Source organism: Chaetodon trifascialis, chromosome 4 (genome assembly GCF_039877785.1).
Source record: "Chaetodon trifascialis isolate fChaTrf1 chromosome 4, fChaTrf1.hap1, whole genome shotgun sequence".
In the NCBI taxonomy this organism is placed as follows: domain Eukaryota; kingdom Metazoa; phylum Chordata; class Actinopteri; order Chaetodontiformes; family Chaetodontidae; genus Chaetodon; species Chaetodon trifascialis.
Genome location: NC_092059.1, coordinates 5,891,729 through 5,916,171, shown reverse-complemented (window position 1 = coordinate 5,916,171; position 24,443 = coordinate 5,891,729). Strand labels below are relative to the sequence as shown.

Below are 24,443 nucleotides of genomic sequence, written 5' to 3'. Positions count from 1 at the left end.
TTACATCGCATTGCACTTTATTTCCCTCTGAATGTTTTCTTGCATCCCAAGGTTTCGTCACACAAACGGTAAAAACATGAATACACTGGCATTTTATTTCAGTTCCCAATAAAACACTTTCAATGCTCTATATGGAGGCCAAATGCCTTTAAATACAATAGTTTCTACATCATGAGACCTTGTCACCCCCGCTCAACCTCGTTTAGTCTGTCTGACAGGTTTTATGGTACACACATTCGGTTTTCAACAAAAATATTAATAAACCTCGACACAAAGCTCAACTCTTGTGTTTGCTTTATGAAGCACAGAGTGCAAGAGGCAGAATTCAGTGGAAAAAACAAACAAGACACACACAAAAAAAACAAAAGTCGTATAAGTTTTGTGAGTCCAGAGGAAAAGCGAACGACATGATGAGGTCACTGAAGTTTGTGTGAAGCATATATACAGACATACATTTAGAGTCAAAACACCATTATTCACATTTAAAAGAAAACAGGACATTAAAACCATGAACCCGTGTGCATCACTAACTCTCCACAGTACTAAAAGTCCATTTTGAGCAGAAACGATCCCGTCTCAATGTAAATACAAATGCTACATTTCAAAGCATCTTCACATTTCATAGCTTTTACATGATGATTATCAACATGTTTATACACAGTTTAACCCTCATAAAGTTAATTAAGGCCACACAGGTTAAGTACACTGTTTGCATATTGCTTGTAGTTATAGTAGCTATTCCATAAAAAGTAGTTAATGCTGATGAAGATGCTGTACGGTGCAAATTTCTCCACGTAGCAAATGTTCATTAGTAAATGTCTGGAAGCTGGCTGTATTTCCTGTCCCAGTATCCACCAGAGAAGAGCCAGTCCTGGGAGCTGGTGTGGGGGTTTTGCCCCTGCTGAAACCACCTGACAACAAAGCAGAGACACATCAGCATTCAGTCCGAGCTCCCATCAAACCAGCATGATACCAGCCTGAAGATCATAATTAAAGAAATCAGAGAAAGCGAGGAAGGAAGGTCAGGCATGCTCCATCACAAGGTTATGGGTAATTTGCATGGGAGTTGGCTGTTTTGGTTGTTTGCCTTTGACTAAAGTTAACTTTGTGCTGTTTTATCTTTGTTGTATTAAAGCAAGGAGGGATATGATTTGGGGAGGGGACTCCTGTGGTGTTACAGTGATTCCATAAAGTGCCAGGAAGTGGAGCCGCCATGCTGGTGGACGGGAGAGCAGATTAATCCCACTGTCTCCAAGATGTGATTCTATCATCAGTTAATCTCTCTCATATCTTAACGCAAAGCAGGACACAGCTATAGAGACAAGATTTCAGTCTAGAGAACAAAAGAAGTGTTTGGAAACACTGAGACGGCAAAGTCATGTGATCACATCACACGTCAGACTCATCATTCAAACAGAGAGCAGCTCTAACCTTGGACCCAGGGCAGGAGCACTTAACACCAAAGCCAGGATGTGATAGCAAAACAAGAAAGATGAAGATAAAAATGGAGATTTAGACCAAGTATTCCTATTCCAAAGCAGCAAAGTATGGAACAGTACAGGAAGAACAGCGACAAAGACAGAAACTGTATATTTAGCCATAGTGAAAACTGTACATTGAGTAAATGTAAATTACAACGATCCCAGCTGAGTTTAGCCAATCAAAGAGGACCATCTGAGCTGAGAACGTTCAAAGTTTAAGCAAAGAAACACTTGAACAACTTGCAAAATAGAGAGCCACAAGCAGTTAGCTTAGCTTAGCATAAAGGCTGTAAACGGCAGCTAGCCTGACCCTGTTTCAGATTCAGGTTCAAAAAAACTGTAGAGGATAAGCCAAACTGGCAATGTTCACACTTTATCTCTTATTATTGCCAGGACCTGGTTGTTTTGGTTCAGTAACTAATTACATTATGTCACAATGCAAACTCACTGCATACATTAGCTGATTACATGAAAGCCTGACAGGAGACCACTGTGTCGTCCAGGTTCACTAACAACCTCACCTCGTCTTCCACTCTTCATCAGACTTGAAGCGGTTTTTGCGGGCAGCTCTCTGTTTCTCCTCAAGCCTCTTCTTCTCCTCACTGGCGAGGTCTGTTTGAGTGATAACAGCAGAGTTGCAGATTGCAGCGAGAGCATTTTTTTTTTTTTCTTATTTTCAGTACGTTACCAACAATTCTTACCGATGTCGCCGTTCTCCATGGCTCGTACGTCTGGCCTCAGCCTGCAGTCAGTCTGAGGAATGGCTCCCTCCATCTCCTGATGCAGCTCGTTCAGTTGCACTGCAAAGGACGTGAAGCTGTACATCTGCAATTAAATAAAAGACCAGTTTTGTATATTACAAGATTACAAACACGAAGCACGTCCTGCTTATGAGATTACGCTCGAATGAAAGCTTGTCATCCGCATTAATCAGTCAGACCTGGGCAGAGTTGGCCGGTCTGGGTGCGATTCTCCACAGCAGCTGGCTGCCAGGAATCACCTCCACAGTGTCGGCAGCTGGAGAAGGAACCTCCTCCTGACCCTCACTGCAATCCTGAACACCAGAAATAAATAATGCTGCACTGAAAAGTCTCCATATTTACCCTGTTCTCTGCAGCGTGCATCATTACACTCACTTTATTTGACTCCATGTCTTTGGCCCTGACAAACACTAGTTTTTTCCATCAAATCAATTACCACATTGCATTATTCACACGCTGATTCACAGCGATAAACTGATGTGATTCCCTGCTGTTCAGAAAGAAACAGTTCATACCGCCTTGCTGCCTTTTTTCTCCTCCGCCCTTTTCTTGTCGTTTTTCTTATGCGCTTCGAAGGCGGCCGAGTCGACGACGTACAGGCACTCGGTCCACTTCCCATAGAGAGCACACAGCTTCTTTTTGCTGCAGAAAACACACACATACACTCAGGCACAAACGCTGGATTATGATTTTAGCTCAGTTAAAAACTTCTGGGCTAACAAAAGCATAGCACCGATGGAGCTCTTTCATGTCACACTGGTAAATTTCTGCAAAGTTCAGCCAAATGAAACATTCTTGGTTAAAAAAGAGTTAAAAGGCCAGACTCAGAGACTCAGGCGACATCAGACGTCATGCTGAGTAAACAGCTGGCTGCTACATAATTTCTTTCATCGCTGTTTTTTATCTCTGTATATCTGCACATCCCGGCGCGTTTCTGACCGTCTTATGTTGCATAGTTGGTCTTGTTCTCATGGTCGTGTCCAGTCATTAACGTTGAGTCATTGGCTGTGCTGTGTAAGAAACGGCTTGTATTTTTTTATTGAACCATCTGCTCCTTTCTTTTTCTGTCTTTATCTGCCTCAGTGGCAGGTCAGCTGCCTCCCCCCTCAGTCTTTTAACTTGCATTTTGCACTCAAGCCAATTTCTTTCAAGAGCTGGTTTGATGACAATTAATTATTAAATGTGTTGGCTGTTCATGGATCCTTGCTTGTTGATTTGAAGTATATTTAAAAAGCTTACTGAGTCATATTTATTCTTAAATATTGGAGCATGATGTGATATATTTAGGAAGGCACCGGCCAGATGAATTAGCTGTGTCCTCTGGTGCTGTATGTTGCAATATGCCAAGAGGATTCCCAGAGATAAATAATCAACTGTGCAATATTTCCCTCAGCATTCAAGACAAGAATAATAAGTCTTCATACCAAAGACTGCTCTGTTTAATCATCTTCAGACCTACCTTTTATCCAGAATATACCCTTCAACCTTATGCAGCTCTTTGCCGAAAAGGCCACATGGTTTGAAATTCAGGCAGCACCTTTCACCCGTTCTGGGTGAAAAAAGGAGAAAAACAGCATATTATCCTCTCACTCTCTGCAGGCTGAGTCATGCAGGACTTCCTCATCTGATCTGTTCTTTTTCCTCCTCGCTGACCGAATTTCCTCAAAATAATTACATAAACTGTATAAAACTTGTGTGACTCTTCTAATCTTTGAATAAGCACAGGGGCCAATACACACAGTTTGCTCAAACATTTTACTTGCTGGCTGTGTGATTTTCTGTCCTCTTACCTGTGATTGATCAGCTCCACATTTCCATACTGCTCAATCCACAGCTGGCCCACAATGATGTTGTGGACACAACATGTAGGATTTGTCCATGTGTAGGCTTCATTGTACCTGAAGACAAAACATTGACTATAAGGGGAACTCCAGAGATTTTACACATCGAAGTCTGCCCACAGATTTTAGGAAGTACCGCCAATGTAAAATCCAGAGGGAGCCTCTCAAAGTCTGATAAATTACCTCACGTGATGTCACTTGAGGCAGTGAGGGCTGGGACTGAAGACTACAAGTTTGAACATGAAATAAATCTGAAGGTGTGGAGTTAGAAAGAAGCTACAGGAGGCTACATTATGTAGCCTAACGTATGTGGTTGAGTTGCATTGTGGGTAATGTAGGCGCCACCATTTGAGAAGGAAGAGGAATTTTTAAAATCTGTCGAGAGTTCAACAATGTCATATGAGCACAATGCTAAATCCATGGAGTGCTTTCATGGAGAATGCAAAGTTCTTACTTGGGCAGCTCCAGCGTGATGATGCCTTTGGGCTCTGCTTCCACACTCTTCCCCCAGAACTTGAGTTTGGGGTAGATGGATCCGTGAAACACGAAGTCTTGCTTCAGGCCCTCAGCGTGGAAGGCGCTGACTGGAGGGTGGTGGCTCACCTGCTCCGATATGAGCCTGAAGCCCAGATCCTCTCTGGGACCAGCAGGGAGACAGCAAGTACCAACATGGGAACATCAGACGAGGAAGAATGCAGTTGTGATGTCTCATGTAACGTATGAAGTATATGAATATGTGCTGTATAACCCCACTTACCTGACCAGTTCATAGGTTTCTCCCAGCAGAGGGTTGAAGGGTTTACCTGTCCGCTCCCACTGGGAGGCCACGGCGGACACCGCGAACGCAGCCACGCACTGCCGACAGCAGGTGAACAAACTCAAAATCATACACACTAAACTCATAAACAAAGGTATAATCCAGTTAAAACATGGCTGTATTTGAGGCAATTTAAGTGATTTGCAGGATGTTCCAAAGTGTACTACCTTCATCCTCTCCGCAGAGTCTGAGGAGGTGTTGGCCCGGTGGATGAGGTACGTGTGCTCCATGTACTCTGTCAGGCGCTGCAAGAAGCTGAGCGGCTCGTTGAAAATCACTGGCATTGTAATCTTGGAGAGCTCCTAAAAAAAGACATGAGGAGAAATTGAGGGGACCAGGTTTAATTACAGAGAGAAAAAAATAAAGTCCATTCACACAGCAGCCCTTTGAAAGTGTAATATTCATGCGGAGGCTTGAAAAGGCTCGAGGGAATACTGGCCCTCAAACATCTACGTATTACATCACTTGAAGGTCACTTTGGATAAAAGTCTCTGCCAAAATAATAAATGTAAATGAAGTGCGAAGTATCTACGGTATCCGTCTCTGGTGCAAAAAGAAACAAAGATGTAGAAATTTCACGTTATGTTCGAATATAGGATTAATGAGAACAATAGGTTTTTGACATTCCTTGTCAGGATTACTGCGTGAGCTCCTTCTAATCTGTAGGTACAGAAACGTACACAGTAATACTCCACAAGCTGCTCTGCTCATTGCATCTGCATTGACTGAGAAGAAGTGTTGAACAAGACAAAGAGTCTGCAAGCAGCTTCAACACAGCAATGCTTTGAACATGCTAGCATACCAACATGCTCACATGTTGATGTTAAGCAGGCATCATCATCATCCCGTCCTTTCGGGCACTTGGGGGCACGAGAACACATCATCACCTCTAAGTTGACTAGCTATCAAACAGCGGTTGTAGAGCAACATTATCATTCATTCGGAGTTGTGTTTCTGGCCATACATTTACTCCCTTATAGCTCTGCTTTCGGTCTCTACCAAGCCCTGAGGGAAATATCTGGGTCTTGGACAGCTAAATAATGAGCTAAAACTCATTATAAAGCTCAGTTAAGCTGAGGGGAGCTGCAGATTTCGCTGATAATTTGATGCGGGTTCATCCCTGCAAGCACCCCTTTATTGATTCGAACACTTACTTGGTCGTAAAGTAGTGGAACAACACAATCAGCAAAAGTATTACAATTAATCCTGAGGGAGGCGTGAACGCCTGCAAAACTGTGGTCGACCGACAAACTTGGCGACACCGCCACGCCGCTGGCATGGCTACTAAAAACAAAAGGTCTGCATGAACGTCATTCTCACCATTCCAATGCAGTTCCTCAGGATACTCCAAATACTGAAGTCATTTCTTGAAAACATCGGTGCAGGTAAGCTGGTTCTAAAACAACAAACACACAGGCATTAACGCACGGTTGGACTGCTTCCATAAGGCGTTCATGATGCATCGACTTTGTGCCAGGGCTCTAAAAATAAACACTTTTCATTAGAGTTAATGTACCAGACATGTAATAGCGGCAGGCGTCATATCTTATTCAAGTGAATATAGCCAACAAAAGCCTGTAATGTATTGAGTGACATACTGGAACAAAGCCCGGAGAGACAATCAACACTGCTATCAAAAGGCGACCAGCAGCCTTGGAATCATCCATCAGCAGCACTTATATCTTGTAACTCTGACAGCAGCCCAGCCGGGTCAAACCAGCTCACTGAAGTTTTACAGGTTGGAGAATATACTTGAAATCACAGGAATATATCACATAAGCCATGTAAGAAATAACAGAGGGGTTCATATGTTGATAAGTCTTTTAAAAACCATCCAAATAGTCTGGACTGGACCCCAAAGCTGCCTGGAGGGACTAGCCAGCGTGGGATCATACTGCAGACTGATTATTGCGTTGCACTGTGACCTTATCAATATTTAACAGCTCCAACACAGAGCTCAGTTCTTTCAATGCAACTCTTTCTTTCCCCTTTACCAGGCCAGACCTGACTCTAAATTATTCAGATTATGAAGTGGAAAGACCTGGGGGAGGACGTGAAAATGAGAAACAAGGATCAGGAGCAGATTGGGAAGTACGACAGGCTGACATCAATGTCTGGGATACATTAAAGCAAGAAAAACAGTGCGACAGTAACAGCCTGACGCGAGGAGACAGGCTCTTTGTTCAGTTCGTTCGTCTTATGATGAGTGGTGGATAAAAGCGTGGGGGGGTCAGCGGTCCATTTAGGGGACCGTGGGGGCGCACAGCACCGCTGACCTATGCTTTGTGATCCCGTTGGGTTGAGCCTGGTCCTCGTTTCCATGGTGATCCTCCTGCAACATGCTGGTGGGGCTGCTGCAGGGGCTGCTTAACATGACAGAGCCTTCGTCCTCCTCCTCGTCCTCGTCAAAGGAATGGCTGGCCACCGTCTCAAAGCCGCTCAGGGAGATCTCCGAGTCCGATTCTGACGGAGATGGACACACGGAGACAATTCAGTGCGACCGCAAGACGCTTTTAAAGGACCAGTGTGTCGCTCGCCTCACCCCTCCATTTTCAAGTGTGTGGGGAAAAAAATCCACAGTGGATGCAAAACTCATGAAAAACATGAAAAGCGCTCTCTAGAGCCTGTTTTTGGTTTGTCCGTTCTGGGCTACTGTAGAAACATGGCGGACTGTGGAGGAGGACCCGCTCTCTGTGTAGCTCATTCTACGGTAACAAAAACACAAAAACTCCCATTTTCAGGTGATTACACACTAACGAAAACATACTAATTGACATTATATTCCATTTCTGCCAGTTGATCCCCCTAAAATCCTACAGACCGGACCTTTAAAGAGCGATTCAAAATAAGAAAAGCAGCACATTTCTGAGTGAACAAAGCTGTCGTCACTGTTCAAGCTGGTGGCAGAAGAAATGGAACTGTTAAATGACCTAAAAACTGGGTTTATAAAAACTTTATCTGGTACCTGAGGATATCTTTTGAAGTGTGGTAATAAAACAGGTGTTCACATGTGGAACATGAAACATTTCATATTCATGAAAATAGTAGTATTAGAGCAGAGAAGTAATACTCAAAACGTTTTTATACTTTATATACGTTATAATGTAATTTAAGCGATTACAGGTTGTATATTGTGTCGGTGTGTGTGTGTGTGTGTGTGTGTGTGTGTGTGTGTGTGTGTGTGTGTGTGTGTTGAGAGGTCACAAGAAATTTCAGTACAGAAATGCTTAATTAGGTTTGAGATAATGGTTTGTATGATTAAAGAAATAACAAGCTGATTTTTGACAGTTGCAGATATCTGTACTGGCCTGAAGTATCAGCGCCTCAGAATCAGTCGTGCTATAAGACAAGACAAATCTGAGAATGACAAATTAGTCTCTGAACAATCCTTCAAGAACCTTTTCATCCTCATTAAAGCAGTACAGTCAAAAATAAAACAGCGGGATTTTCCTCACTTCTACTTTATTGTATATTGAATCTATTTGTGTATTTAAGTACATCAAATTTGTATTTTTTTCTTCTCATATATATCATATCATATTTTAGCACTACTTTATTTATTGTTCAGTCTTTTATTTTTTTTAACCATCATTGAGATGTATGTCCTTTTTCCTGCGGTGTTTAAACTGGAGTCAATTTCCTCGTATGTGCATGCATACTTGGCCAAAAAAGTCAATTCTGATTCAGAGTTTATGATGCAAATTTGTTGTGGACAGCTGCATAAATAAGGAAAAAAATCACTAGAATATCATTCACAAAAAATGTATATATGCACAACCATGCTCTGCAACAATGAAAGCAGATCTCTCATGCAGATCTATATTAGCATTTCATTTTCTCCAGTAGGTTAACTTCATCTATAGAACTGCTTACATAAGGTCATTAGACATTTAAGTTGTTTGCCGTTGATGAAGTTTAAATATGAAGAACTAAAAACAAGCACAAACTGTCATATTTTCTGTATTGCAGGCCCATTTTTCTTTTATAAATGTCACTACATCATGCAGGTTTTCCACACCAAAAGTCATCCACGTGAAAAGGCTCCGAGTTATTTCAAAACAACCAGGCGACACTCGCGCTTACGTCACGCTTGAGGAGCGGCAAAACGCACCGAAGACATTCACCGGCAGGTAAAAGTATTCCAGAGTCCTAAAGGTGAACGACAGAGCAGCGTGAGCGGGAGCTTGTCACAGCATCTCCTGAGCGTGTCTGAACACTTGTCAACTCACCAGACACGGCGTCGTGGAACTCATCTTCGCTGAGGGCGCTCCGCGGTGAAGATCCCTTGACGAAGGATTGCTCAAGTTCGTGGTGCTCTGTGGCGAGAGTCTGCAGCGCTTCAGAGAGGATCTTATTCTTCTCCACCTCCTGCTCCAATTTCAGACTGCGCACCTGAGCTCGCCACACACACACAAAGAAAGAAGGCTGATCAGTCACACGAATGCACACAACGTGAATTCTATCTTCCACATTTGATACCTGACAAATAATTTGTTATCTCGGCTACCAAAATGTTATTCTGTCTCGTCTTTACAAGAGGAAGACAAATGTGCGTGACTGTCGGACCGGCAGTGATGGCAGCGGGTCTGCAAATAAACAGCCTGTTGACTGACTGATCGCCCCCTCAGCACTATCCTCTCATTAGCAGACCCACAGAGAGACAGAGATGGAGCTGAGAGGGATAAGCCATGTTTATCTGTAATGGAGGACAGCTGCCTTGACGCTGCCTTCTCAAATGGCCTGCCGGAGAACATGATTCCTGTGGAGGAGAGGGGATCGGGTGACGGGTAATGGACTCGGACATAAACCATCAGCCAGACCTGCCTTTTAAGCGAGACATTAGTGTTGATAATATGAAGATGTGCTCATTTTACAGCTGCACCTTTCTGAAAACCTCATTGTTTCCATTGATAGTCTGACAATGTGTAAACGCAAAGTGACCACAGCATGAAAGAGGCAGAGTTTGACTGTGGTCTGGTGGAGAAGCAACCACAGGCCTAGAGCAGGCGAGGTGAATCGCGACTACAGATCACCAAGCCATCGCTGCAATGAACTGAACTTTAAAGATGCAATTCCTGCCCCTTGACCCCGACACAGGTGGTGCAAACCGGCGCTGCAGGAGCTGGAGGTGATTCAGTATCTTTCCTTCGCAGGGGCAGTGAGCGCAGACCCTGCTGCTCCATTCAGGCTGCATATGTCACGTGAGAGTGAGATGTACAGCACACGTCTGAGTTATTCCTATTGAGACCGGGCCTATTCATGGTGAGAGCTCTGAGATCCTGTGAGCCTTTTATCGCGCTCTGCCTCTGCAGATCGCAGTTCAAAAGGCTGCGCAGCTGAGCGATGGAGGCCCGGCACAGGTGTAAGCCCTGAAAGCTCCGGACTGGCTGTTGAGCTGAGAACATTCAAATGGTTTTTGGCAGCCTCTGGGAACACCAGCAGCGGCGTCTCAAGATGCCCCAGAAATTCAGCTATCTTGTTTATGAAGCTGTGTTAGTGAGCATGTGGGAGTGGGAGGAGATAACGAGTCAGGGAAAAAACCCAGCACAGCGTAACTGAATACCTTCTGATTTTCATAATTCAAACTTTGGTTTTCAATAGTTTTGTCCAAGTCTTTGTGCACTTTTGTATGCAGGTTTCTGGTTTTAGGTGCAGAAAAAGGCATCAGACGGGCAGGTTTATAAGGACTGTGTTATCTAGCGAGGGTGAGCACTCCTTGATTTACATTTTCAACAACTCAAGTGCGCATTCATCACTGCATTCAAACACTGCGGTGCATCAAAAGCAGAGTGTGGACAGTGGGATTAGCGTTCGTCCTGAAAATGAGACGTTTCCTATCTAACTGCATTTGTTTTGAAGATATCACTTCAGCTACAGTCCAAATGCATCAATCATATTTTCGAGCAACACTGAATGCAAAAAGGAGACATATGCATGTACCAATGGCTTGCCAACATGACTGCTTCTAAATATTTCTTCATTGTAAGCAAACAAAATTAATTAAAGTAATCTGCCATTTCAGAGTCATTCTATTAAGCTGAGATGGTTCATTATTCTGTTAGCGTCCAGAAGCTGCTGGTGCGAACCTTCAGTAACAGCCAAGTCATGTTTAGATGACGTAATAAAGTCAACGATCACTCAAAGGTGAAAAGCAAAGCTCTCAAAAAGCTCTCGCTCAGTCGGTGTTAGATTTCGGATGGATTCTTCGTGAGATAATGGCTGTCTTTCTTCAGTGCTGCTCTGTGGTGCGTCTCACCGTTCTGTTCAATGTGTTAATTAATTAAAATAAGCTTTCAGTGTGCTTCACTGGCGCGTGCAGGCAGCTGTTACTAGCTGGTGTTCCCGGAAAGCCTGTTTCCCAGGATTAAACCCTTGAGGACAGTGACGAACTGTCATTCTGACGTGATGCTCGGAGAGTCGTCTGCTTCAGAAAGAAAAACTCTGATGGGCCATCACACAGAATCTAAATCTAAGACACTCTTTGATCTGCAAACTAGATTAGTCATTATATAAGTTACTGTGTGTAATTAGTGTCAAAATTAAGATAATGGGATTATAATTGTGACAAAATTCATATATACACCCTCTTCGATACTTACGCTCTATACTTTATAATCAGCATTATTTTTGGGTTTACCTCAATCAAATTTTCTGGCAGATGCTAACTTTCGTTATAAATCATAAGAACATATGCATACACATGTGCACAGATCACTCAGTCCCACTGTTAAAACAGCAGTGAACATTAAAGGTGAGGCGGTATAAATTTGAAAAATGTATTTTGTGACATTGTTTATGTCTGCTCTCTGAAAATCTACGCAATGTTTAAAATCAATGAGCAAAACTGATTTCGTGATCCTCCACGTATTCCTCCAGCGTCTCCTCCATGAGGTTCATCAGTACTTTTATTTATGACCAAATACATGGAAAACTAATGACAACCATCAGCCTCAGGTGCACTTTGTGTTCAGTGCTAATTAGCAAATGTTAGTATGCTAACATGCTAAACTAAGATTGCTAAAATGGTAAAGACACCAGCTAAACATCAGCATAGTAGCATTGTCGCTGTGAGTATGCTAGCACGCTAATGTTAGCATTTAGCTAGTTTAGCTAAGTAGTGTCGCTAGCATGGCTATTGGCTCTTTAAGTCTTGTTTTATGATTTTTGCATCAATATGATGAAATATCTTACTCTCTCAGGTATTTAATTAGCTGGATTAGGCAAAAACTGATATTTCTGTTCGGTCATTTTATCCATAAACACTTAATCTTTGCAATTTCACCCCTTAATGCCTGAAAAAAATCTCAAGTTCAGTATCCATCTGAATTACTCTCAGCTTTAAGTTTACAAGCCATTAATAACTTTACACACATCAACGAGCCACACAGAACCGCAGGGGAGCCTCCTACACTAAAAACCGGATATGGATCTTATGTGACTCAACATGCCGACACTGTGTTTAGTCGCGTGCTATATACATTACACGTTAATTATTACTGAGTTTATGAACATGGTTGGCACTTGTTGTGAGCTATAAGCGGTGCCATCTATTTTCTGTCCTGGAGGGATGTAATCTGTCCACTGAATCCTTCCATTATAATCAAACCCATTGAATCACCCACAAAGAAAACTCATCTGACAGCTTATAATCACTGAACTCCACTGAGCTGTTTTCAGAAGGAGGTGTGAATTGTGCCACTGCTTTCTTGAGAAGCATGTTGTGTTTCTACATGTTATTCTTAAAAAAACTTCACAGTATATCTGAGGGTCACAGACAGTACGGATCCTGCTGTCGAGCAGATTTCTAGCCTGCATAGTTTTAAAGGGTCACTTCACTCAAATCACATATGTGGTCTCTACAGAAGCCATGAAGATAGTTACACACTGACAATATTCCTAATTTCGTACGGGTCATGTAAACAGCTTATTCTGGTTGAATTTCTGGAGCATTTTCCCGATTGAGACGTGGGATATTCTCTGAATAAGAGCACAAACCGGAATATTTTGTGCATGCAAAGGCAGTTATTATAAGTCTTTGCAGAAACAATGTCCTGGTTATGTTTATCCACGGGTATCAGAACAGACTGTTGAGTTATTTTAGTGAAATTACACAAAAAATGACAAATAGCTGGTAACAGGCATTCAAACAAGGACACAAATCTGAGCCCGGAAGTTGGCGCTTACCCCTTCCTGGCGGGAGAAGAGGCCGAGACACACACTGAGACTGGATCTGGTCTCGCTGGACAGATCGGAGATTTCTTGGATTTTCTGCAGAACGGCGGATGGAAACCCTGAGGGGACAAACACGTCAGCGAGGGACCACTTGCACAAAGTAACGAGCGAAATTAAAAAGTCAAACAAGCTGTTCAAAAAGCAGAAGAAGCCAACATGAAGTCGTTTTTTTCACACTCTCAAAAAAGCTCTAAACAACAAACACGGCAATCCTCTAATGACAGAAACAGATGGTGCAGACTCTTAATTACGAGGAATTCAGACATCATTCCTTCATTGCTGTGCATTTAAATCTGCTTGATGATGCTTGTAATTTTAATCACACACTTTTCATTTCCGCTCCTGAATGGCTCTCCTCCATTAAGTGTATAACAGTATCTAATAAAAAATACTTAATCGACAATCAAATAACAGGTTTTACTTTCTTCCAGTCCGTCATTTTTCAGCATGGACAGGAAAGCTGCCACCTCCTCTTCCAGTTTCTTGTGGCTGGCCTCCGCCGCCTGTTTTCAGAGAGATGAGAGGAGACTGCAGATGAACAAAAGCAGCACATGATGGGAGAGCCGGGTGCTTTCTAGTTCAGCAAAAAAATACTGATCATTATGCTGCCATGCAAATTATGGATTTTCTTGTTTACAGCCACCTGTAGTGAGTCTGTTAGCTTCCCGAGGGACATCACGTCCTCTTCCTCCTCTTCCTCGCTGCCCTGGTCTTGGGAGCAGTAGTGTGTGCTGTAAGCCGTGTGCTCTTCCAGTGCGTCCAGCCAAGCCTGGAAGATCATAACAGGTTTCCTTTGGTTTTCACACCCTTGATAGCCAAAGTTACAGCACCTGAAGGTATCCTTAATGTCTAATGAAAAAATCCAATCACACTTTTACATTTGCAGACGGAACGTTCTAACGTGAGAACTCATCTCCTGCTGAGAATTATTAAGTTCTCTCTGCTAAGACTCAGCTGAGGCAGAGCTGTTTTCAAGTCTTTTGAACCCTAACCAAGTCTAGTCTCAAGTCTTAAAGGCCAAGTGTAATCTCAAGTCTTAAAGGGCAAGTCCAAGTTGAGTTTCAAGTCTTGAAGAGCAAGTCGAAGTCCAAGTCTCAAGTCTTACAGGGCAAGTCCAAGTCAAGTTTCAAGTCTTGAAGAGCAAGCTCAAGTCAAGTCTCAAGTCTTCAAAGGCAAGTCCAAGTCAAGTTTCAAGTCTTGAAGAGCAAGCTCAAGTCAAGTCTCAAGTCTTCAAGGGCAAGTCTAATCTCAAGTCTTACAGGGCAAGTCCAAGTCAAGTTTCAAGTCTTGAAGAGCAAGCTCAAGTCAAGTCTCAAGTCTTCAAAGGCAAGTCCAAGTCAAGTTTCAAGTCTTGAAGAGCAAGCTCAAGTCAAGTCTCAAGTCTTCAAAGGCAAGTCCAAGTCAAGTTTCAAGTCTTGAAGAGCAAGCTCAAGTCAAGTCTCAAGTCTTCAAGGGCAAGTCTAATCTCAAGTCTTACAGGGCAAGTCCAAGTCAAGTTTCAAGTCTTGAAGAGCAAGCTCAAGTCAAGTCTCAAGTCTTCAAAGGCAAGTCCAAGTCAAGTTTCAAGTCTTGAAGAGCAAGCTCAAGTCAAGTCTCAAGTCTTCAAAGGCAAGTCCGAGTCAAGTTTCAAGTCTTGAAGAGCAAGCTCAAGTCAAGTCTCAAGTCTTCAAGGGCAAGTCTAATCTCAAGTCTTAAAGGGCAAGTCCAAGTCAAGTCTCCAGTCTTGAAGAGCAAGTCGAAGTCCAAGTCTCAAGTCTTACAGGGCAAGTCCAAGTCAAGTTTCAAGTCTTGAAGAGCAAGCCCAAGTCAAGTCTCAAGTCCTCAAGGGCAAGGCCAAGGCAAGTCTCAAGTCTTATCGTGCAAGTCCAAATCAATTCTCAAGTCTTTTGGGCCAAGTCTGTGTTGATTCTTTGAGGGCAAGTCAAAGTCAAGTCTTAAGTCAACAGAGGACAAGTCCAATGTCTTAGTATTTGCAAGTCTTGCAAGTCAAAAAGCAAGTTTTTCTGGTCTATCAGCGTTCAGTGTGAAAATTCTGGAATGGAAACAAGGCATTTAGTGCCCAGTTGTAAGTAATCAAAGCATCTGCAAGTGTCAAATAGTTCAACGAGAACTCTCAAAATAAAGCTGCTATTGTGCAAAAAATGTGACATTAATTCCTGTCTGTCTGGAACATTGTAGCGTTTCTACATGCTTGGTTTTCATCTTAATACACGTCTGGCTGGTCACATTAAAATCTGGATCAATCCTGATCCTGAATGTGACTACGCTCCCTCATAATTAACGCTTTAGCTTTTCAGCAAAAGCTAAAATCATTAGGCAGCATGGTGCACGAGGGATCACACTTCAAACAGCTTTACAGGTGAAAAAAAAAACAAAAGCATTACTGGAAGTCAAGCTTAACAGCACAGAGGCTTGTGTCATGACAGGAAAAAAAACCCCTTAAGCACTCTAAATCCAAAGCCCTCAAAGGCAAATTGTTGAGTGCACAGACATATTTTGCTGGATTCAACGTAACTAACAAGGTTCAACTTCAGTTTTAATAGTTTAATCGCACTCTGATGATTATGAAGCACTATGTCCCAGCTGTGTTTACTGGACCCATGAACCATTATGCACAAACAAGACTTATGCTAATGTGATGTCAAACTACCTTTTCAGCAGTTAAGTTCATTTACATTAAGCTGTAGGACCATTTAGATTAAAAAAACATCCCTTGCACAGGCCACTGTGAAGATGATAAGATAAAATATTAAATATACTGTGTTCGTTCTGTTTTCAGTTGAATACACGTCCAGAGGGATTATTAAATTATTCTGCTATATTTGTGTTTTACCAACGTTTTTTGGAATGAACACAAAATGGAAATAATTTGTCAAAGAAGGGCAGGAGATAACTTGATCTTTAGAAGAGTGTTTGGGACTGCGAGCTGAGGAGAAATAAAATGTACTTTTCTCGTAGCCTCCGGGTCGTTTTCAGGTGATACTTTGAAGTGATGCACACTGTCATCGAAGCACTTGAGGGTAAAAAGGCAGGCATCTCTGGCTCGGATCTGGAAAGGAGAACATCAAAAACATTCCCTTGTACAAAAGTTAAACTCACAAAAATGTAACACAGCAGTGAAGATTTGGGATGCAATTCTTAAATGTTGCTTACCATACAGTGAGCGTGTGTGAGGGACTTGCAGCCTTGCCTTCTGACATTGGCAGCTGCATCTGACCTTCATATGAGAGAGGGAGAGGTTATATTTTCCAGTGGTCCTTTCCTTTACAGACTGGAATCTATTTTTTAAAGGGTTGATAGATTTTCAGTGGAGGTACAGAAGACACAATCCCTCTATTCTTCAACTTATCTGTCATTTCAGGCACCTTTCTAATCAAAAGCGTGCAGGACTTCCATTTATCTGTTGCTAAGATCTTTTCAAATGTCTGATTCAAGGAGCAAAGCCAATGCGAAAGACGGCACCTACTGTTTTGAGTACCACGATAAAACTCCATCTTGAAGAACGACCCAGTAGGAGCGCCAGCCAAAGAATCTGGAGCTCTGCGGGATGACGCAAACAGAAGAATCAGCCGTCAGATTTTCAGACATTTCTATTATTGTACAGTCTTTTCTGGTTCAGTGGTGGCTGAGAGAGAAAACAGCAAATTGCAAACATTCACAAAGAGACAGGCGAGCTGAAGTGGACACACATGAGCGAGCTATGTGCGTTTGTTATCACACTGATTAGCTCAGCAGGTCGTGAATATGAAGTCAGTTTTAGGGTCTTCTCAGTGTTGCCATGTTATTTGGAAGCTGCCATAATTACCAGTTTCTGACTTTTAAACAGCGTTAATATCAACATGCAAGCAGTAATTATAACTGGGACTCGGCTGTGGAATAATAAACGTTTGCTGTACTTGTGAGTGTTTCCAGCAGCAGGATGCTCTATGTGTGAAAGGCTCAAAATAAACGACAGTGACCACGCTCACTGCAACAACGGAACATGCTAACCAGTGAAGCGTTGAGGCTCATTGATGTGTAACAATTGAGCTCTAAGGCACAAAGGAGTAGACTATCAGACAATACTTGTTGGCAGGATTAGTTCACTATTGTTGTTTTGTGTCCTTCAAGCTGCTATAATAAACATTTAAACAATATATCACGGACTGGAGTGATGTATTGCTTTTATAAAACGGTTACCAATAATGGCAATATGAAAGAGGAATACACAATAATTTTCATGTAGTTTTTAATTAAACAGAAATACATATTATCTAATAAAATAACCCCACTGTGAAAAAAAGAGAAAGTCACTGCTCAATCAGCTCTACCATTGTTAACCCTGGAGGTGAAAGTTAACCTTAAACATGTGAATTCAACTAATTTAGTCTATTTGTTAACTTTGTCAAAACATCACAGCAACTTTTTGCTACCTACTGTAACAGTTTGTTGTCATGGATACATTGTTGCTTCTCTGACAATCAGCCCCGTAACGTAAACTTGCGAGGCCCCCCGCAGTTAACTATGAGTGAGAGGTCCGGAAGAGTCCACCCAAAACCTCAATGAATGAGAGTTTTTTAACAGTTTTAGCTTTGAGCGATCACTGACTTTATTAAGCCGACTATATGTGACATCACGGCAGGCACCAGGAGATGCAGCAGTGGCATCTGAATATCATGACTTTAAAAGCACCAAATTACTCTTAAATTTTAAACCGGCTACTTTTTGCTGCGTACTGTAACAGTTGATTGTTGTCATGGAAACATTGTTGCTTCCCTGAAGTGGAGCGATACGCTGTGATAAGGCTTTTTAGAATAGCAGCTGTGGTATACGCTCATTATATCACAGTTAACAGCCAATCAGATTGCTGGATTTCACCTTTCCGATTTATAATTTCCTATTAACAACAGATCTTGTGACTATCTATGTGTCGCTACTAGTAATAAAATCTGAATTATCACCCGATTCTGCAGTTCTGCAGCGACATGCTGGTGAACATAGTCGAGCATTTAGCTGCTAAAGAGGCAGATCCCACAGGAGTTGGTAGAGAGCAAAACAGAGCTCTAAAGAGAGTGAACACTGGACTTGGATTCATCAGGTGGCAAACACCACTACTAACACCACCGCTAATATTGTTTCAGATACACTGCCACAGCCACTAAAAGGTGACAGTATGCTAATTTTGTGACTACAGTTTATTTTCCGCTACTCCCAAGTGGCCAAAAAAAGTCAGTTATTGCAGGTTTAACTTAACCGTTGACGTGACAGTAAGCGCTGTCATCGCTTGCGTGCTAACCTGCTCGTGGCTGAAAGGCTCCATTCAGAAGCAAATGTAACTATGGGCCTTTTTTCACTGCAGACACTGTGAGGCAGCATGCAGGAAAAGTGTGATTAATAATATTAATTATGGCTATAATTAAGTCTTCATTCAGGTTCCCACTCAAGTAAAAATGTGTGCCATGAAAAACTGTGAGACTACATGTAGTTTGTACAGATAATTCTTCAGTCTTCATGACACTCTGCACAACATCCTTCCATCACTATATGTTAATGTGCCTGCTGTGACTCAGAGAAGCCTCTATTATCTTTTCCTGTTAATGTAACATCCTCATTGTGCTGCCTGTGAATCAAGCTGCAGGTCACTGACTCATCATTGTCCCAGCCTTTATTGAAGCAGTAAACTAATCAATGCCCAAATCCAATTCACTGTGTAGTGATTCAATCCCCAGTGAACTAGGTTTCAGATGCATTTCAGATGGTTTCAATGATGAGAACAACATCAAGGCTTCTGTCCTGATTTTTTTTAACAGCAACTTTTTCACAAGCATAGTTTCAAGCTACGAATATGAGCTGCATAGAGTCAGTCAAGAGTTTTAGCCTCCATTCTTTGCACACAAACAAAATCGTTCAGGCAACACGCACATGCACAATGTCTTGTGTGATATCACTCATGTTTTTGCAGCAACAGCAGGGACCCTAAATGCAACATATGAGTTGTTTTGTTGAGTATAGTTTCCCGTTATCTCAATCTCTATCGAGGTTCTCCCAGCCGCCATAGATAATAACTCCCAGACATTACCTTAGAGAGGAATCCCTCGTACTTCTTGACATGGCGGGTCATACCCTGAAAGGGTCGTAGATGAGAAGCATGAAGAGAGTAAAAAATGAATCAAAGAAAAAATCAAAGTGACTTTAGGATGGCGACTATGAACTGAGAACTCACTCGATGAACGCTGGCTTCAAGGAGCTGCTTCATTGTTGTATCACTAGCCAGATCAAACACTGTCTGGCCTGTGAGTGATGGACAGGTGGTCATCAGAAGAGCAGTGTAACAACAGAACACATGTATAAAGAGAGGACAAATACAGCTGGGCTAAACAATATTCAAAGGCCAGGCGACAACTGCTGCAAATATCAAGGAGAATACTTTTGGTAGCAGCTTTTTTTTTTTAAATAATAAGACTGGTGTTATTCTACATTTTTCTCACAGAGATTTTTTTTATTACTGACAGCCAATTAAAGAAGAAAGAAAAGGTGTAATTACTAATTGCCAACTCTGGCTAATGGGTCTCACCATTCTTGTTCTTGATGGTGGGGCTGGCTCCACATTTGAGCAGCTTCAGGGCGCACAGCTTCTGGCCGCGATAGGCTGCAGAGTGCAGCGGAGTGTTTCCCAGCAGATCTGTGCAGTTGATGTCTGGAGGCTTTTTCCTGCTGAGCTGCAGTGAACACACAGGATACAAACAGATGGGTTGTCTGGTCCCAGATATCCTGCAGGTATTTAGTATTCTGCTAAGAACAAGCACGCCTCTGATTTCTCACTCTGTGTCCAAGAGCTGGAATAGTGAAGATTGCAATTGCTTTTCAACACTTATCTGCCACTGTTCATTTTGTGTGTTCAACAACTCTCATCACACATATTGTTTTTTAACTAATCAGGTTTTCATAGACACTTGTTGTCACTAAGATTTAAAGGGGCGTAGTTGATGGTGCACTTGTCTGGACTTGTGAAGACATTTGAGAGAGTAACCGTCAGTTCATGTACAGCTCACAGTGTCACTGCTAACGTGCTGATGTCGAGCAGGTATAATCTTTACGGCATTCAACATCTTAGCCTAGCTCGTTAGCATGCTATTATTTGCTAATTATCACAAAACACAACAGCCGAGGTTGATGGGATATCATTTGTTTCATTTCACAAATTTTGGAAATGTTTTCATTTTGACTTGTTGATAGTGCGAGACGGGAGGATCACTAAAATTGAATGCATCCTGAGGGGATCACGAATGTCCACAGAACATTTCATGGTAATCTGTCCAACAGTTGTAGAGACATTTCAGTCTGGACGAGGGTGCCGGATCAACAGACTAATATTGCTACGCTACTAGCATGGCTAATAAACTTGAATTGAATTTAACCCCAAAACCCCCAAAACACTCCTTTTCCTGCCACGGTAACTACCCGAGGACATTCCACACTATTATTGGTCAGAAGGTAAGAGCAAAGCACATGTTTCAGCCTTCAGCTTCAAAGCTTTGGGGATATTAGATCAGGTATCAGCATCTGGCACTAACCAGCTGAGTTAGAGCTGAATGGTCTCCTTCTCGTGCAGCCTCCAGAAGTTCCTCCTCCAGCTTCCTCTCCTCTGTTCTCTCGGCCGCTGGTACCAGTTAAAGGATGTGATTTACAAGGAAAAAGGAAAGGTGATTTTAGAATCTATACATATTTAAACAACTAGCATGAATGAATTTTAAAAGATTAAAAATAGAGATTTATAAAATATATGTTTCCATGAAATCACTGAGATGACAACAGGTCTCTCTCACCTTCTAACATGCTTCTGATCTCGGGATTTTGAGTGACATCTTTAGGAATCTGTGCTGTCCCATTGATGATAGTTGCACATGCATCATAGTGCAGCAGCAGCATGACAACCTCCTGATCAATACGTGATTGATTGATTGATTGATTGACTGAATGGATGAACAAATGCATGCACAGAACCATACTATCAACAAAGAGACGAGAAGAGTAGAGAGAAGCTTAAAATCTGAAAAACTGATGATGCATTCAGGTACCTTTCTTCCTGTGAAGGCAGCTTTGTGCAGCGGTGTATCTCCGATGTTATTTGGCAAGTTAACATCCGCCCCTGCCTGCGGGGTGGAACAGCATGCACACGTTAGCCATGCAGCCATTCAGAATTCAAAGCAAATATCTTGAAAAACTTAAAAAAAAAAGAGGAAACCGCACCTTCAATAATTCCTCTACCACATCTCTGTGTCCAAAGTAACAGGCCAAGTGAAGAGGCGTCCATCCCAGGTTAGACTTTTTCTTACCTGAGAAAACAGCGCACACTGTGTTACACCACACACTATGATTCACATCATTCCCACATGTTAGTCACGTACCTTTGCAGTTTATGTTGATCTGCGTCTCCTGCCTAATCTTGGACATGAGGAGCCTCTGAATCCCCGGCAGATCTCCGTTCCGGGCGTATTGCAGGAACTGCTCCTCTGGCTCCAACTGCTCCATGGACCCCTGCAGCGGAAACGCAGGGGAGTAACAGCGACAGCATAAAAAAGTCTGTGACTCAGATGTAATTAAAAAGACGATTTCAGAAGCACACGTCTCTGAAAAGACACACAGAAGCTGTAGGACGTTTATGCTTATTACTAATCACTTAGGGCTTTGAGCTAGATGGCACGAAAAGCTGATGATCCTGTAGGTTTATCACTGGAAGGACACTTTCATCCAGAGGCAACATTCAGGTTCTTTGCAAGAAAAGTTTGCTTTAAAAGCAAAACTCTTGTGCAAAAGGAAAATATATCACAGCTTCTTGTTTCAGTGTCAAGTGCACATTAATGCCTATAACACGCTTGAGTTAAGAGCCTACAGCTAAGCTAGAGCTAACATCAGCATGCTAACATGCTAAAGGCAACAATGCTGACATGCTGACGTAATGCAGGTGCAGTGCAGTGTTCCTGCAGGTATTTGGTGTTGGTATTTATGGCTATTTATTTAACAATAGCTGTTGAGACATTTCACGAATGTCCATCTGGTGGTGGCTGCAGAGGAAAAGTCAGGGGATCGTCGGCAGGTTTCATCCTCCGGGGAACATGAATTCATTTGAATTCTTGTTGAGATATTTCTAAAGAAAGTGTTGGACGGAGCGACTGACATACACCAGTGTCGATAGAAAAATAATTATCAAAATCAAAGAGATTCTGACCTTTAGTAACTAGTATGGGTCAATCTGTTATTTCCCACAATGCATCTTTCATTAGACCCTCCCTGCCTGGTGAACACCCTCCTCTTCCAAACACCACACCTTCAGTTTACGCCACAGGCTTCCTGCTATAAACAAGCAGAAATAACCTGGCATCTTCTTCAAACCCCCAGAGTTCAGCTTGGGGGAGCTGTCAGTTTCTATTGCTTTAACTGACATCATTTAGGGGCACGTGAGGAAAAAGTCACAAGAGTCTGTTTTGTGAGACAGGCAGGAAAAAGCAGCCGTCAGAGGGGATACATGGACTATTACAAAAGATGGCAGTCACCAGACCGGCCTTACAGGAAGGAAACAAGTCCTCCCTTTCCCCTTTACACAGCCTAAGTCCACATGACGTTCTGCTTGCGATCAAAATGCTGGTATGTGCTGACAACAAAGAGAACGCTTTAAGCAACATGGAATGTCATGTGGCTGTGAAGAAGGATTAATGAGCGTCATTGACGAGAGATGATGAATCAAGCGCTGAAAAGCAGCCTCTGAAACAGGTTTACCTGGGACTGAAAAGCATGTGACACTAACGGTAACTCAGCCTGTCTGTCTGCTGTACGCTCCAACGTCTGGGAAACACCCTCAAAATCCTCTCCGTGGACTGTAACTATATTTTGTCACAGTATAATCGGGACACATGCACGGTTTTCTTTGGTGTCTCTATTATTAGTATTTGAAATCCTGCTTTAATTTGCATTTCTACTCATTCATTATATTTATTCTGATCTCTCCCCTGACTCCCATTTGTGCCCTGAAAGGTTTATTTTCCAACTATAAAAAGTCACACCTCATACATACTTTGGGCACAAATCTTTAAATAAAGAACTTAATGGGATCCTTTAAAATCTCAGTCAATGTTATGTGTTAATGTAAATATGGTAATGTAAAGTCCAGTTTAGAGCAGAAAGCTTAATAATCGTTATTTTCAAATAATTAACAGGTTAGATTTTGACACAGCACATTATTATTGTCAATATTATTATGACACTGTAAAGATTCAAATTACTCTATCTTACAGCGGTGGAAAGTAACTATGCATATTTACTCAAGTGCTATATTTAAGCGCTTGCACTTCAGGTTTTTAGAGTGACATTTGACATTAAAAGGCACATGATACGCTTTTTAAATGCAAAACATTGTTAAAAATTAAACCGGTGGCTCCAAATCTTTTTGGCTCGTGACCGCTGGCATAGTAAAATCAGGATGTAGTTGTTAGCTGTTCCACCAAAGAGTCATTTCCCTTTTAAACTTCTCATATTGTACCATTCGAATAACAGTTTGAGACCTCTCCCATCAATCATCTCATCATGCCTCAGACTTATCTTGTGACCTTTGGGGGGGTGTGACCCATACTTTGGCAACCAGTGGACTAAACTGTCTATAAAGTCATTAAACCTACAGTCCACCATGCTGTTCATGCATCAGTGCATCAGTACTAACAATCTATTAATGTCATACATAATAATTAATAAGTCACAGTCACATTTTCAGTATTTTTACTTTTGACATTTTACTGGTAATATTCTGTGCTTTTATTTAAGATTTTGAATGCAGTAATTTCACTTGTAACAATGTTTTGACGTTTATATATTGGCACTTTTGCTCAAGTAAAGGTTCTGACTTCTTCCACCACTGCTGCCTTGTCACTTTAACATTTGCATCTCCAGATTCTACACAGAAACGGACAGATGCGTCTCTGGACTAACACATCAGCAGACAGGCGGACACTTACCGCTTCAACCAGTCCGGTCCTATGGAGTCAAATCCGGGGTGTTCAGACAGACCTGCTCTCACACGGGCCCTCTGTGCGGCTGCATGTGATGTATTAAGCCCCTCTGAGCCGCTTCCTGCCGCTCTACAGCAACACAAACGACGCGGCGGGAATCATCCGACAGATCACACTGTCTCTCACACACCTCACATACGCCATTTATCGTCTTCAGCTGACACTTAGCGGACCAATGGCGAAATATAGCTGTATCAGCCTCTCTCACACACGCCTCTGTTTTCTGTTTACACTGACATCAGCTGATCCCCGCAAAGCGGAAGTCGCCCGGA

General features: G+C 42.2%; 1 protein-coding gene across 3 annotated transcripts; it reads right to left on the bottom strand.

The window, feature by feature from the left end:
• Nucleotides 1-24,429, bottom strand: osbpl1a (oxysterol binding protein-like 1A). 3 transcript variants are annotated; one of them, XM_070960740.1, is made up of 29 exons: nt 24,118-24,415; nt 21,520-21,649; nt 21,362-21,447; nt 21,190-21,264; nt 20,938-21,049; nt 20,686-20,771; nt 19,686-19,830; nt 19,335-19,402; nt 19,191-19,235; nt 16,599-16,672; nt 16,286-16,349; nt 16,080-16,181; nt 13,776-13,901; nt 13,554-13,635; nt 13,085-13,191; nt 9,130-9,292; nt 7,177-7,363; nt 6,221-6,296; nt 5,068-5,202; nt 4,841-4,938; nt 4,538-4,720; nt 4,033-4,140; nt 3,702-3,791; nt 2,758-2,884; nt 2,422-2,535; nt 2,183-2,306; nt 2,003-2,093; nt 1,432-1,452; nt 1-911 (listed from the first exon to the last, which is right to left on the bottom strand). In XM_070960740.1, the coding sequence occupies exons 2-29, from the start codon at nt 21,641-21,643 to the stop codon at nt 809-811; spliced, it is 2,916 nt and encodes a 971-aa protein (XP_070816841.1). In that variant the 5' UTR covers nt 21,644-21,649; nt 24,118-24,415; the 3' UTR covers nt 1-808. The 3 variants fall into 3 exon arrangements, with proteins under 3 accessions (XP_070816841.1, XP_070816842.1, XP_070816843.1); XM_070960741.1 differs by lacking the exon at nt 1,432-1,452 and having other exon boundaries at nt 24,118-24,429; XM_070960742.1 differs by lacking the exons at nt 21,520-21,649; nt 24,118-24,415 and having other exon boundaries at nt 20,938-21,084; nt 21,362-21,381.
• Between the last annotated feature and the right edge of the window lie 14 nt (nt 24,430-24,443).

Excerpts from the sequence above, each read along its gene's own strand:
- osbpl1a (XM_070960740.1), bottom strand. The coding sequence starts at position 21,643 with ATGGAGCAGTTGGAGCCAGAGGAGCAGTTCCTGCAATACGCCCGGAAC. Across the intron at positions 16,673-19,190 it reads ACGAGGGATTCCTCTCTAAG|AGCTCCAGATTCTTTGGCTG; the intron begins GTAATGTCTGGG and ends GTCATCCCGCAG. Across the intron at positions 9,293-13,084 it reads TCTTCTCCCGCCAGGAAGGG|GTGCGCAGTCTGAAATTGGA; the intron begins GTAAGCGCCAAC and ends TGGCGAGCTCAG.